Genomic DNA, 16237 nt, shown 5'->3' on the forward strand with positions numbered 1-16237 from the left:
GATTTCAGTTTACTTTAAAAGTGAAATGATTTAAATTGTGACCCAGCTGTGTGTTTACACCAACTGATTTCTGCACAAACCTACAATCTGTATTTTATTTTAAAAAGTAAGAAAAATACGAGCATCTTACGTCCACCACTTTGCGGATGTGTTTGTTGACGACAGAAGGATCTGGTTTAGTCGTCACTCCTGAAGCCCAGTCCAGAGGGGCGTGAGTTTTATTCGGCGTTGTTGGAGAAGTGGGCTTTACACAACATGATCACAACATGATTACAGCACAGGATATGGAGGAAATTCCACATTACTAACTTTACAAACTCCAATATCAACTCCAATTAAATTTTACATAAATGTCAAACTCCACTTTAAAATTCCAAATATCAAACTTATCAAAAAATTCCAATATACAGTAAATTTCAAATTCCAAAATCTAGTTTAAATTCCATATTCCCAATTCCAATTTAAATTCCCAACTTTCCTAACTCCGATTTAAATTCTAAACACCAAAATCCAGGCTCTGAGTTGCACTCCAAAGCAGAAATGAAATTCCCAACTCCAATTTAAACTCCAAATAAATTCCCAACTCCAACTGAAATTTCACATAAATGGCAAACTCCAGTTTAAAATTCCAGGTAACAAACTTTCCGAAGTCCAGTTTAAATTCCAAAGCACAAATTAAATCCCCAAATCCAGTTTAAATTTCAAACTCCAAGCTTTCTAAACTGAAATTCCAAACTCCAATTTTTAATTTCCAGCTTGTTCATCTCACTACAGTGATCAGTTTGTCAAACAGGTGAAACTGACCGCCTCCTGTTTAAGAAAAATCAGTTCACAATTTTTATTTCCAATAAAATTCTTCAGAACTTTTACAACATTTAACATCAATATCGACAAATAAGATTTATTTTTACTATTTCTAACTATGTTTAGCTGCCCTTTTCCTAATCGACCTTCTTTACCGTGTGTGTTTGTGTGTGTACTCACCACAGATTTGGTGTTTCGTGGTTCTCGTAGTAAAGACAGCTCATAAATCTCATCCTCAGTGTAATAGAGATCCAGTGAAAGCTGTAAATAAACAATGTTAAGGATTCTGAAATATAAAATATATTGTGTTGTGTTTGTAACTTAAACAAGGGAAGTTAGTGTAAAGTTAGTGTTAGTTCCTTTGCTAGTGCACTCCGACTGAGGGAGCCTACAGTAAGTGACCTACAGCCAGCAGGTAGATGAGGTCCATGTTGGGCTCGACGTGAGCCGCTGTGCTCTGTAACGCCATCAGCTCCTTAAACGTGATGTAAAGCTGCTGCATTTTCACCAGGTTCAGTTTGCGCTCATCGATCCAGTCAGGAAAAACCACATGCACAGCGATCAGGTCCTTCAGGTGCACGCCCAGGATGGGGATCTTAAACCCCTCACACTCGCTGTAGGCTTTACGGTATGCGCTGTAGTTCCCCTTCGATGACACCAGGTCTGTCATCTCGCTCCAGATCTGCTCAAGATGGAAAGAAAAAAAACCTGAACTGATTTATGAGTTCTAAAAGGGTTCATTAGTGATCTAGGCCGCTGTCAGAATGCGCTATCGTTCAATCCCGTTCCAAGAATCGGGACACTACATTTCAAACACATCATGACATTACTTATACCCACAAGAATTGTATATAAAAAGTTCTCCACTTGAAATCCTGCAGTTAATCAAAGAAATTATATTAAGAAGCGAACTTTCTTCAAGCGCATAAGGTTCCCGATTCAGTCGTTATGAGGCTACCAGTAACGGCTTGGCCAATCAGAGCAAGCCTAATTGGGTTGCCCCAACTAAGTAGGTCAATCATTGCGCAGGGAGTTCACACTTGTAAACAAGCATGGCGAGTGACACGAGTGATGAAAATTCGGTTTCAACGTCAGTTTCTAGAGGAAATACAGCTCTATCAACACATACAAATTGTATACTTCATATTGGAGATGGTGCAGAAAAAGATTCTGAGCCGTTCACGAAGGTTAGGTGGAAGAAATTTCAAGAATGTGCAAGACAGTGGTTGGAAACATCGGACAATCATGAGGTAGATATAGCCAACACGTGGGTTGATTACTTGGATACATCATTTGCCGACATCCCGAACAATTGTGGCTTCCATCCAGCTTGTTATAGATGTTTTATCGACAAGAAAAGGATTACAGGTGCTCTATGTAGGTGTCAGAAGGCTTCCTCCTCCAAAAGGACAGTTTCTGATGTCGATGAACCTGCCCCTTCTCCCAAGAGACTGCGGTCAAAAGTGGGTTTGCTTGGGCAAGTTGGAACTCCACACCGTCACCGAAGTCGTCATGTACTGCCGAAAATTTGCATTATATGCAGGAAGACTGACAGATTTATCACTGTCCACAAAAAGCGTGAGAATGATAGACTGATACAAGCTGAGACAAAAGATGCAGATAGGCCTATTAGAGACTTTATATATCTTCGCACAGTGAAATAATGAAAAATATATTATCTCACAACTAATCTGGACCATATAATGTTCTTTTCTTTACCTAAATACATGTAGTCTTTTCAAAAATAACTTTCCTTACATTACAGTTAGTAAAATGTTTTCTGAATGTTTTTTGATTATTTAATTCTTGAATTATGAATTCTGTGTTAAACACATTCCTTTCTTTAAAAAAAAAACCTTGGCAAAGCCTAAAACCTTAGTAACCTTAGACGTATTCTTTTTTCAGGGCTTCTCCGTAAAGCAGCCGAAAAAGTCTGATGAAAGTATCCTGACACATATCCGGGACAAAGACTGTGTTGCGATTGAGGTGAAATATTATTTTGTTAAATATTGCGTGTCAGGCCTACTATATACTGGTATTGCTAATATTGTACTATTCGAACTTTGGTTCTTGAGGCAAAATTAATTTGATAAAATCATTAAAGTTTTTATGTTTCATATTTGAAATCTTATGGCAAACTTTTTTTCATAGTTTTTTTTTTGAGAATCTGATTTTAAAGTGTTTCTGTAAGAAATCTTATAGTCTAGACCATCAGTCCTACTGAAATGTGGAATGAGATTTAATTTCGGTTCACAAGTTATAACTACAATTAACCTTTATTCAATGAATACTTAATTTCAAATGCTAGTTATCTTTCTGAATTAACGGATTGACATTGGTTTCAAGAGATATTCAAAAAATTTGGCCTGGAAAAAATGAGTTGGATAGAGAGTGAAGTTATCCTGCTCAATCTTGATGAAGTGCCGTATTACACTTTGTGTATCTTTTATTTGGTTAAAGATAATTGACTCATATTCACAGGATGTATACATGGTGGGATTGGTAATGGCCACAGAAAAAATCAATGCTGTGCGTTTTATATTAAAAAAGATATGCACCATCAAAAAGAGATATAGACCCCAAATTGTCAATTTTTTCGCTAGATCGACAACTTGGGGGATCATTTTCTCAAATACTGCAGGTTTTTTCATGGAGAACTTTTTAAATATGATTCTTCATTCATTTGAGTCTCAGAAAAAACAAAAGTTAGGTAGTGCCCGAATTCTTGGAACGAAACTTCATTTCGAGGCTCATTTTCAGCTTTTGACTGCGGCCTAATCAGTCAAAAATTCCAAACAACGAATTTTAAATTCAAAACTTTCCAAACTTTTCCCATATTAATTCCAAATAAATTCCAACCAGCACTTGAAATCCCAAGTTATAAATTTTCCAAACTCCAATTTAAATTTCAAATTCCAAAATATAGCTTAAATTCAATATTCCAAATTTCAATTTAAATTATAAATACCAAATTCCAATGTAGAGTTCAAATAATGCCAAAATCCAATGGAAATTCTAAACTAGAATTCTAATTGCAAATTCCAAATACCATATTCCAAATTTCAACTTTTCAAACTCCAATTCAATTTACAAATTACAAAAAAAAATTAATTCCAAATTAAAATTCCAATTTAGAATTCAAATACAGTGGGGCAAAAAAGTATTTAGTCAGTCACCAATTGTGCAAGTTCTCCCACTTAAAAAGATGAGAGAGGCCTGTAATTTTCATCATAGGTACACTTCAACTATGAGAGACAGAATGGGGGAAAGAATCCAGGAAATCACATTGTAGGATTTTTAATGAATTAATTTGCAAATTATGGTGGAAAATAAGTATTTGGTCAATAACAAAAGTTCATCTCAATACTTTGTTATATACCCTTTGTTGGCAATGACAGAGGTATTTTTCGTTTTCTGTAAGTCTTCACAAGGTTTTCACACACTGTTGCTGGTATTTTGGCCCATTCCTCCATGCAGATCTCCTCTAGAGCAGTGATGTTTTGGGGCTGTCGCTGGGCAACACGGACTTTCAACTCCCTCCAAAGATTTTCTATGGGGTTGAGATCTGGAGACTGGCTAGGCCACTCCAGGACCTTGAAATGCTTCTTACGAAGCCACTCCTTCGTTGCCCGGGAGGTGTGTTTGGGATCATTGTCATGCTGAAAGACCCAGCCACGTTTCATCTTCAATGCCCTTGCTGATGGAAGGAGGTTTTCACTCAAAATCTCACGATACATGGCCCCATTCATTCTTTCCTTTACACAGATCAGTCGTCCTGGTCCCTTTGCAGAAAAACAGCCCCAAAGCATGATGTTTCCACCCCCATGCTTCACAGTAGGTATGGTGTTCTTTGGATGCAACTCAGCATTCTTTCTCCTCCAAACATAAGTTGAGTTTTTACCAAAAAGTTCTATTTTGGTTTCATCTGACCATATGACATTCTCCCAATCCTCTTCTGGATCATCCAAACGCTCTCTAGCAAACTTCAGACGGGTCTGGACATGTACTGGCTTAAGCAGGGGGACACGTCTGGCACTGCAGGATTTGAGTCCCTGGCGGCGTAGTGTGTTACTGATGGTAGCCTTTGTTACTTTGGTCCCAGCTCTCTGCAGGTCATTCACTAGGTCCCCCCATGTGGTTCTGGGATTTTTGCTCACCGTTCTTGTGATCATTTTGACCCCACGGGGTGAGATCTTGCGTGGAGCCCCAGATCGAGGGAGATTATCAGTGGTCTTGTATGTCTTCCATTTTCTAATAATTGCTCCCACAGTTGATTTCTTCACACCAAGCTGCTTACTTATTGCAGATTCAGTCTTCCCAGCCTGGTGCAGGTCTACAATTTTGTTTCTGGTGTCCTTTGACAGCTCTTTGGTCTTGGCCATAGTGGAGTTTGGAGTGTGACTGTTTGAGGTTGTGAACAGGTGTCTTTTATACTGATAACGAGTTCAAACAGGTGCCATTAATACAGGTAACGAGTGGAGGACAGAGGAGCCTCTTAAAGAAGTTGTTGCAGGTCTGTGAGAGCCAGAAATCTTGCTTGTTTGTAGGTGACCAAATACTTATTTTACCGAGGAATTTACCAATTAATTCATTAAAAGTCCTACAATGTGATTTCCTGGATTCTTTCCCCCCATTCTGTCTCTCGTAGTTGAAGTGTACCTATGATGAAAATTACAGGCCTCTCTCATCTTTTTAAGTGGGAGAACTTGCACAATTGGTGGCTGACTAAATACTTTTTGCCCCACTGTAAATGCCAAACTCAAACTTAAATTTGAAACTATAATTTAATTGCAAACTCCAAGCTCTAAGTTAAATTCCAAACTTTCTCGACTCCAATTTAAGTTTCACAATCCAAACTCCAAAATCCAAACTCTTAATTAGTGGTCAGTTGTAAATGAATCAAATGGAGGGTGATGGAGGTTGTTTTGAGTTCAGGACTGTCTTTATAAATAAATAAATAAATAAATAAATAAATGTATTAGGGATAAAATTAGCTCATATGTTTAAAATCTTTATTTTTCTGGAAAGCTGCTTTGTGACTGTTCTGTCTGTTGTTAAAAGAGCGCTACAAATAAACTGACTTGACTTATATTCATTCATTCATCTTCAGTAAATACTCTGATCCTGGTCAGGGAGGTTGTGGATCCATAGTGTATCCTGGGAAAACTGGGAATGTGGTGGGAATACATTCTGGAGGTCAGTACATCAAAGGTCACTGGACACATACACTACATTGCCAAAAGTATTTGCTCACCCATCCAAATTATCAGAATCAGGTGTTCCAATCACTTCCATGGCCGCAGGTGTATAAAATCAAGCACCTCGGCGTGCAGACTGTTTTTACAGTTTGGAGCTGGCCCCTTCCTCTTCCAACATGACTGTGCACCAGTGCACAAAGCAAGGTCCATAAAGACATGGATGACAGAGTCTGGTGTGGATGAACTTGACTGGCCTGCACAGAGTCCTGACCTCAACCCGATAGAACACCTTTGGGATGAATTAGAGCGGAGACTGAGAGCCAGGCCTTCTCGGCCAACATCAGTGTGTGACCTCACACATGCGCTTCTGGAAGAATGGTCAAAAATTCCCATAAACACACTCCTAAACCTTGTGGACAGCCTTCCCAGAAGAGTTGAAGCTGTTCTAGCTGCAAAGGGTGGACCGACGTCATATTGAACCCTATGGATTAGGAATGGGACGTCACTTAAGCTCATATGTGAGTCAAAGCAGGTGAGCAAATACTTTTGGCAATATAGTGTATTTTAGTATTTGGCTCCAGAATTCCTGCTTCAGTCCTGAGCTCAGGTTTCTGTCTGTGTGGAATTTCACATGTGGGGCTCCTCAGGGTTTTCCAGTTTCCTCCAACCCAACAAAAACATGCTAAATTGCCCCTAGGTGTGATATTATCCAGGGTGTATTCCCATCCTTTGTCCACAGTGTTCCCAGGATAGGCTTCAGGATAAAGAGCTGAAGATGGAGATTAATTAATTAATAATACAACTAGAGAAACATCTTTAAAATTGCCACTGTTAATATGATTTTTATGATCCACAGCTGGGATTTTCAGGAATAGGTGAGGCAGTAAATAACAGGGCTGCCATCATCCAATCAGAGATCAGCAGGAATTTAACACAACAGCAGCAAAACAAACAAACAAAAAAAACCAGACAAGATCTCAATACGATATGATTCTTTTTGCTTTTAAAATAAAAGCACTTTTTTTCTTCAAACTTTCCTAGAATTCGATTTTAAATCCAACACAAACTGGCCAAAATATCAACAAGCACAAGATCATCTCATCTCATCTCATCTCATCTCGTTATCTCTAGCCGCTTTATCCTTCTACAGGGTCGCAGGCGAGCTGGATCCTATCCCAGCTGACTACGGGCGAAAGGCGGGGTACACCCTGGACAAGTCACCAGGTCATCACAGGGCTGACACATAGACACAGACAACCATTCACACTCACATTCACACCTACGCTCAATTTAGAGTCACCAGTTAACCTAACCTGCATGTCTTTGGACTGTGGGGGAAACCGGAGCACCCAGAGGAAACCCACGCGGACACGGGGAGAACATGCAAACTCCGCACAGAAAGGCCCTCGCCGGCCACGGGGCTCGAACCCGGACCTTCTTGCTGTGAGGCGACAGCGCTAACCACTACACCACCGTGCCACCCCGCACAAGATTATTATTAATCAAATTATTTTAAGGAGACAAAAAGGAAAACTGCTGCAGTCGATTAACATTAAGGACATCAGTCATGTTTATTGTAAATACCACATTGTCAACAATGTGTTAATGCACGAATATCATCACATACACCTGTAAACACCACTGTACCACCTGTAAACACTGCTGTACGACCTGGTGTAAACACCACTGTATCACCCATAAACACTGCTGTACCACATGCTGTAAAGTCCACTGTACCACCTGCTTTAAACACTGCTGTACCACCTGCTGTAAACACCACTGTACCACCTGTAAACACCGCTGTACCACCTGCTGTAAACACCACTGTACCACCTGTAAACACTGCTATACCACCTGCTTTAAACACCACTGTACAACCTGTAGTAAACACTGCTGCACCACCTGCTGTAAACACCGCTGTACCACCTGCTGTAAACACCACTGTACAACCTGCTGTAAACAATGCTGTGCAACCTGCTTTAAACACCACTGTACCACCTGCTGTAAACACTGCTGTACCATCTGCTGTAAACACTGCTGTACCACCTGCTGTAAACACTGCTGCACCACCTGCTGTAAACACCACTGTACCACCTGTAAACACTGCTGTACCACATGCTGTAAACACCACTGTACCACCTGCTGTAAACAGTCCTGGACCACCTGCTGTAAAAACCAATGTAGCACCTGTAAACACTGCTGTACCACCTGCTGTAAACACCACTGTACCACCTGCTGTAAACACCACTGTACCACCTGTAAACACTGCTGTACCACCTGCTGTAAACACCACTGTACCACCTGCTGTAAACACTCCTGTACCACCTGCTGTAAACAACAATGTACCACCTGTAAACACTGCTGTACAACCTGCTGTAAACACCACTGCACCACCTGCTGTAAACACCACTGTACCACCTGTAAACACTGCTGTACCACATGCTGTAAACACCACTGTACCACCTGCTGTAAACAGTCCTGGACCACCTGCTGTAAAAACCAATGTAGCACCTGTAAACACTGCTGTACCACCTGCTGTAAACACCACTGTACCACCTGCTGTAAACACCACTGTACCACCTGTAAACACTGCTGTACCACCTGCTGTAAACACCACTGTACCACCTGCTGTAAACACTCCTGTACCACCTGCTGTAAACAACAATGTACCACCTGTAAACACTGCTGTACAACCTGCTGTAAACACCACTGTACCACCTGCTGTAAACACCACTGTACCACCTGCTGTAAACACTGCTGTACCACCTGCTGTAAACACCACTGTACCACCTGCTGTAAACAGCACTGTACCATCTGCTGTAAACACTGCTGTACCACCTGCTGTAAACACCACTGTACCACCTGCTGTAAACACCACTGTACCATCTGCTGTAAACACTGCTGTACCACCTGCTGTAAACACCACTGTACCACCTGCTGTAAACACCACTGTACCACTTGTAATAAACACTAATGCACCACCTGCTTTAAACACTGCTGCACCACCTGCTGTAAACAATGCTGCACCACCTGCTGTAAACACCACTGTACCACCTGTAAACACTGCTGTACCACATGCTGTAAACACCACTGTACCACCTGCTGTAAACAGTCCTGGACCACCTGCTGTAAAAACCAATGTAGCACCTGTAAACACTGCTGTACCACCTGCTGTAAACACCACTGTACCACCTGTAAACACCACTGTACCATCTGCTGTAAACACAGCTGTACCACCTGTAGTAAACACTGCTGTACCACCTGCTTTAAACACTGCTGTGCTACCTGCTTTAAACACCACTGTACCACCTGTAGTAAACACTGCTGTACCACCTGCTTTAAACACTGCTGTACCACCAGCTGTAAACACTGCGTTACCACCTGCTTTAAACACCGCTGTACCACCTCCTGTAAACACCACTGTACCAGCTGCTGTAAACACTGCTGTGCCACCTGCTTTAAACACCACTGTACCACCTGTAGTAAACACTGCTGTACCACCTGCTTTAAACACTGCAGTGCTACATGCTTTAAACAACACTGTACCACCTGTAGTAAACACTGCTGTACCACCTGCTTTAAAAACTGCTGTACCATCTGTTGTAAACACTGCTGTACCACCTGCTGCAAACACCGCTGTACCACCTGCTGTAAACACCACTGTACCAGCTGCTGTAAACACTGCTGTGCCACCTGCTTTAAACACCACTGTACCACCCGTAGTAAACACTGCTGTACCACCTGCTTTAAACACTGCTGTACCACCTGCTGTAAACACTGCTGTACCACCTGCTGTAAACACTGCTGCACCACCTGCTGTAAACAACACTGCACCACCTGCTGTAAAAACTGCTGCACCACCTGCTTTAAACACCACTGTACCACCTGTAGTAAACACAGCTGTACCACCTGCTTCAAACACTGCTGCACCACCTGCTGTAAACACCACTGTACCACCTGTAAACACCGCTGTACCACCTGCTGTAAACACCACTGTACCACCTGTAAACACTGCTGTACCACCTGCTGTAAACACCACTGTACCACCTGTAAACACTGCTGTACCACCTGCTTTAAACACTGCTGTACCACCTGCTGTAAACAATGCTGCAGCACATGCTGTAAACACCACTGTACCACCTGTAGAAAACACTGCTGTACCACCTGTAGTAAACACTGCTGCACCACCTGCTGTAAACACTGCTGCACCACCTGCTGTAAACACCACTGTACCACCTGTAGTAAACACTGCTGCACCACCTGCTGTAAACACTGTTGCACCACCTGCTGTAAACACCACTGTACCACCTGTAGTAAACACTGCTGTACCACCTGCTTTAAACACTGCTGTACCACCTGCTGTAAACACTGCTGCACCACCTGCTGTAAACACCACTGTACCACCTGTAGTAAACACTGCTGTACCACCTGCTTTAAACACTGCTGCACCACCTGCTGTAAACACCACTGCACCACCTGCTGTAAACACTGCTACACCACCTGCTGTAAACACTGCTGTACCACCTGCTTTAAACACTGCTGCACCACCTGCTGTAAACACTGCTGCACCACCTGCTGTAAACACCACTGTACCACCTGTAGTAAACACTGCTGTACCACCTGCTTTAAACACTGCTGTACCACCTGCTGTAAACACAGCTGCACCACCTGCTGTAAACACTGCTACACCACCTGCTGTAAACACTGCTACACCACCTGCTTTAAACACCACTGTACCACCTGTAGTAAACACTGCTGCACCACCTGCTTTAAACACCACTGAACCACCTGCTGTAAACAATGCTGCACCACCTGCTGTAAACACCACTGTACCACCTGTAAACACTGCTGTACCACATGCTGTAAACACCACTGTACCACCTGCTGTAAACAGTCCTGGACCACCTGCTGTAAAAACCAATGTAGCACCTGTAAACACTGCTGTACCACCTGCTGTAAACACCACTGTACCACCTGCTGTAAACACCACTGTACCACCTGTAAACACTGCTGTACCACCTGCTGTAAACACCACTGTACCACCTGCTGTAAACACTCCTGTACCACCTGCTGTAAACAACAATGTACCACCTGTAAACACTGCTGTACAACCTGCTGTAAACACCACTGTACCACCTGCTGTAAACACCACTGTACCACCTGCTGTAAACACCACTGTACCACCTGCTGTAAACACTGCTGTACCACCTGCTGTAAACACCACTGTACCACCTGCTGTAAACAGCACTGTACCATCTGCTGTAAACACTGCTGTACCACCTGCTGTAAACACCACTGTACCACCTGCTGTAAACACCACTGTACCATCTGCTGTAAACACTGCTGTACCACCTGCTGTAAACACCACTGTACCACCTGCTGTAAACACCACTGTACCACTTGTAGTAAACACTAATGCACCACCTGCTTTAAACACTGCTGCACCACCTGCTGTAAACAATGCTGCACCACCTGCTGTAAACACCACTGTACCACCTGTAAACACTGCTGTACCACATGCTGTAAACACCACTGTACCACCTGCTGTAAACAGTCCTGGACCACCTGCTGTAAAAACCAATGTAGCACCTGTAAACACTGCTGTACCACCTGCTGTAAACACCACTGTACCACCTGTAAACACCACTGTACCATCTGCTGTAAACACAGCTGTACCACCTGTAGTAAACACTGCTGTACCACCTGCTTTAAACACTGCTGTGCTACCTGCTTTAAACACCACTGTACCACCTGTAGTAAACACTGCTGTACCACCTGCTTTAAACACTGCTGTACCACCAGCTGTAAACACTGCGTTACCACCTGCTTTAAACACCGCTGTACCACCTCCTGTAAACACCACTGTACCAGCTGCTGTAAACACTGCTGTGCCGCCTGCTTTAAACACCACTGTACCACCTGTAGTAAACACTGCTGTACCACCTGCTTTAAACACTGCAGTGCTACATGCTTTAAACAACACTGTACCACCTGTAGTAAACACTGCTGTACCACCTGCTTTAAAAACTGCTGTACCATCTGTTGTAAACACTGCTGTACCACCTGCTGCAAACACCGCTGTACCACCTGCTGTAAACACCACTGTACCAGCTGCTGTAAACACTGCTGTGCCACCTGCTTTAAACACCACTGTACCACCCGTAGTAAACACTGCTGTCCCACCTGCTTTAAACACTGCTGTACCACCTGCTGTAAACACTGCTGTACCACCTGCTGTAAACACTGCTGCACCACCTGCTGTAAACAACACTGCACCACCTGCTGTAAAAACTGCTGCACCACCTGCTTTAAACACCACTGTACCACCTGTAGTAAACACAGCTGTACCACCTGCTTCAAACACTGCTGCACCACCTGCTGTAAACACCACTGTACCACCTGTAAACACCGCTGTACCACCTGCTGTAAACACCACTGTACCACCTGTAAACACTGCTGTACCACCTGCTGTAAACACCACTGTACCACCTGTAAACACTGCTGTACCACCTGCTGTAAACAACACTGTACCACCTGTAAACACTGCTGTACCACCTGCTGTAAACACCACTGTACCATCTGTAAGCACTGCTGTACCACCTGCTGTTAACACTGCTGCACCACCTGTAGTAAACACTACTGTACCACCTGCTTTAAACACTGCTGCACCACCTGCTGTAAACACTGCTGCACCACCTGCTGTAAACACCACTGTACCACCTGTAGTAAACACTGCTGTACCACCTGCTGTAAACACCACTGTACCACCTGTAGTAAACACTGCTGTACCACCTGCTGTAAACACTGCTGCACCACCTGCTTTAAACACCACTGTACCACCTGCTATAAACACCACTGTACCACCTGCTGTAAACACCACTGTACCACCTGTAGTAAACACTGCTGTACCACCTGCTTCAAACACTGCTGCACCACCTGCTGAAAACACTGCTGTACCAGCTGCTGTAAACACCACTGTACCACCTGCTGTAAACACCACTTTACCACCTGCTATAAACACCACTGTACCACCTGCTGTAAACACTGCTGTACCACCTGCTGTAAACACTGCTGCACCACCTGCTGTAAACAATGCTGCACGACCTGCTGTAAACACCACTGTACCACCTGTAAACACTGCTGTACCACCTGCTGTAAACACTCCTGTACCACCTGCTGTAAACACCAATGCACCACCTGTACACACTGCTGTACCACCTGCTGTAAACACCACTGTACCACCTGCTGTAAACACCACTGTACCATCTGCTGTAAAAACTGCTGTACCACCTGCTGTAAACACCACTGTACCACATGCTGTAAACACCACTGTACCACCTGCTGTGAACACCACTGTACCACCTGCTGTAAACACCGCTGTACCACCTGCTGTGAACACCACTGTACCACCTGCTGTAAACACTGCTACACCACCTGCTTTAAACACCACTGTACCACCTGTAGTAAACACTGCTGCACCACCTGCTTTAAACACCACTGAACCACCTGTAGTAAACACCACTGTACCACCTGCTGTAAACACCACTGTACCACCTGTAGTAAACACTGCTGTACCACCTGCTTTAAACACTGCTGCACCACCTGCTGTAAACAATGCTGCACCACCTGCTGTAAAGACCACTGTACCACCTGTAAACACTGCTGTACCACCTGCTGTAAACACCACTGTACCACCTGTAAACACTGCTGTACCACCTGCTGTAAACACCACTCTACCACCTGTAAACACTGCTGTACCACCTGCTGTAAACACCACTGTACCACCTGCTGTAAACACCACTGTACCACCTGTAAACACTGCTGTACCACCTGCTGTAAACACCACTGTACCACCTGCTGTAAACACTCCTGTACCACCTGCTGTAAACAACAATGTACCACCTGTAAACACTGCTGTACAACCTGCTGTAAACACCACTGTACCACCTGCTGTAAACACCACTGTACCACCTGCTGTAAACAGCACTGTACCATCTGCTGTAAACACTGCTGTACCACCTGCTGTAAACACCACTGTACCACCTGCTGTAAACACCACTGTACCATCTGCTGTAAACACTGCTGTACCACCTGCTGTAAACACAACTGTACCACCTGCTGTAAACACCACTGTACCACTTGTAGTAAACACTAATGCACCACCTGCTTTAAACACTGCTGCACCACCTGCTGTAAACAATGCTGCACCACCTGCTGTAAACACCACTGTACCACCTGTAAACACTGCTGTACCACATGCTGTAAACACCACTGTACCACCTGCTGTAAACAGTCCTGGACCACCTGCTGTAAAAACCAATGTAGCACCTGTAAACACTGCTGTACCACCTGCTGTAAACACCACTGTACCATCTGCTGTAAACACAGCTGTACCACCTGTAGTAAACACTGCTGTACCACCTGCTTTAAACACTGCTGTGCTACCTGCTTTAAACACCACTGTACCACCTGTAGTAAACACTGCTGTACCACCTGCTTTAAACACTGCTGTACCACCAGCTGTAAACACTGCGGTACCACCTGCTTTAAACACCGCTGTACCACCTCCTGTAAACACCACTGTACCAGCTGCTGTAAACACTGCTGTGCCACCTGCGTTAAACACCACTGTACCACCTGTAGTAAACACTGCTGTACCACCTACTTTAAACACTGATGTGCCACCTGCTTTAAACACCACTGTACCACCTGTAGTAAACACTGCTGTACCACCTGCTTTAAACACTGCTGTGCTACATGCTTTAAACAACACTGTACCACCTGTAGTAAACACTGCTGTACCACCTGCTGTAAACACCACTGTACCACCTGTAGTAAACACCGCTGTACCACCTGCTGTAAACACTGCTGTACCACCTGCTTTAAATACTGCTGTAGCACCTGCTGTAAACACCACTGTACCACCTGTAGTAAACACTGCTGTACCACCTGCTTTAAACACTGCTGTACCACCAGCTGTAAACACTGCAGTACCACCTGCTTTAAACACCGCTGTACCACCTCCTGTAAACACCACTGTACCAGCTGCTGTAAACACTGCTGTGCCACCTGCTTTAAACACCACTGTACCACCTGTAGTAAACACTGCTGTACCACCTGCTTTAAACACTGATGTGCCACCTGCTTTAAACACCACTGTACCACCTGTAGTAAACACTGCTGTACCACCTGCTTTAAACACTGCTGTGCTACATGCTTTAAACAACACTGTACCACCTGTAGTAAACACTGCTGTACCACCTGCTGTAAACACCACTGTACCACCTGTAGTAAACACCGCTGTACCACCTGCTGTAAACACTGCTGTACCACCTGCTTTAAATACTGCTGTAGCACCTGCTGTAAACACCACTGTACCACCTGCTGTAAACACTGCTGTACCACCTGCTTTAAACACTGCTGTACCACCTGCTTTAAACACTGCTGTACCACCTGCTGTAAACATCACTGCAACACATGCTGTAAACACTGCTACACCACCTGCTGTAAACACTGCTGCACCACCTGTAGTAAACACTGCTGTACCACATGCTGTAAACACCACTGCACCACCTGCTGTAAACACTGCTACACCACCTGCTGTAAACACTGCTGCACCACCTGCTGTAAACACTGCTGCACCACCTGCTGTAAACACCACTGTACCACCTGTAGTAAACACTGATGTACCACCTGCTTTAAACACTGATGCACCACCTGCTGTAAACACTGCTGCACCACCTGCTGTAAACACCGCTGCACCACCTGTAGTAAACACTGCTGTACCACCTGCTTTAAACACTGCTGTACCACCTGCTGTAAACACTGCTACACCACCTGCTTTAAACACCACTGTCCCACCTGTAGTAAACACTGCTGTACCACCTGCTTCAAACACTGCTGCACCACCTGCTGTAAACACTGCTGCACCACCTGCTGTAAACACCACTGTACCACCTGTACTAAACACTGTTGTACCACCTGCTTTAAACACTGCTGTACCACCTGCTGTAAACACTGCTGCACCACCTGCTGTAAACACTGCTGCACCACCTGCTTTAAACACCACTGAACCACCTGTAGTAAACACTGCTGTACCACCTGCTTTAAACACTGCTGCACCACCTGCTGTAAACAATGCTGCACCACCTGCTTTAAACACCACTGTACCACCTGTAGTAAACACTGCTGTACCACCTGCTTTAAACACTGCTGTACCACCAGCTGTAAACACT

The 16237-nt window shown here is 44.0% G+C and overlaps 1 protein-coding gene across 2 annotated transcripts in view; it reads right to left on the bottom strand.

Annotated features, from left to right (window-relative positions):
* The window catches only part of rasgrp3 (RAS guanyl releasing protein 3 (calcium and DAG-regulated)), a 127452-nt gene that overhangs the window by 21133 nt on the left and 90082 nt on the right, over positions 1-16237 (bottom strand). For both annotated transcript variants that reach the window (XM_060933216.1, XM_060933217.1), the window contains 3 exons: positions 1211-1486; positions 985-1065; positions 131-244 (listed from right to left, as the gene is read on the bottom strand). In XM_060933216.1, the coding sequence (XP_060789199.1) occupies positions 131-244; positions 985-1065; positions 1211-1486 (471 nt within the window). The remainder of the gene's footprint in view (positions 1-130; positions 245-984; positions 1066-1210; positions 1487-16237) is intronic.

This window comes from Neoarius graeffei, chromosome 11, assembly GCF_027579695.1.
Source record: "Neoarius graeffei isolate fNeoGra1 chromosome 11, fNeoGra1.pri, whole genome shotgun sequence".
NCBI lineage: Eukaryota > Metazoa > Chordata > Actinopteri > Siluriformes > Ariidae > Neoarius > Neoarius graeffei.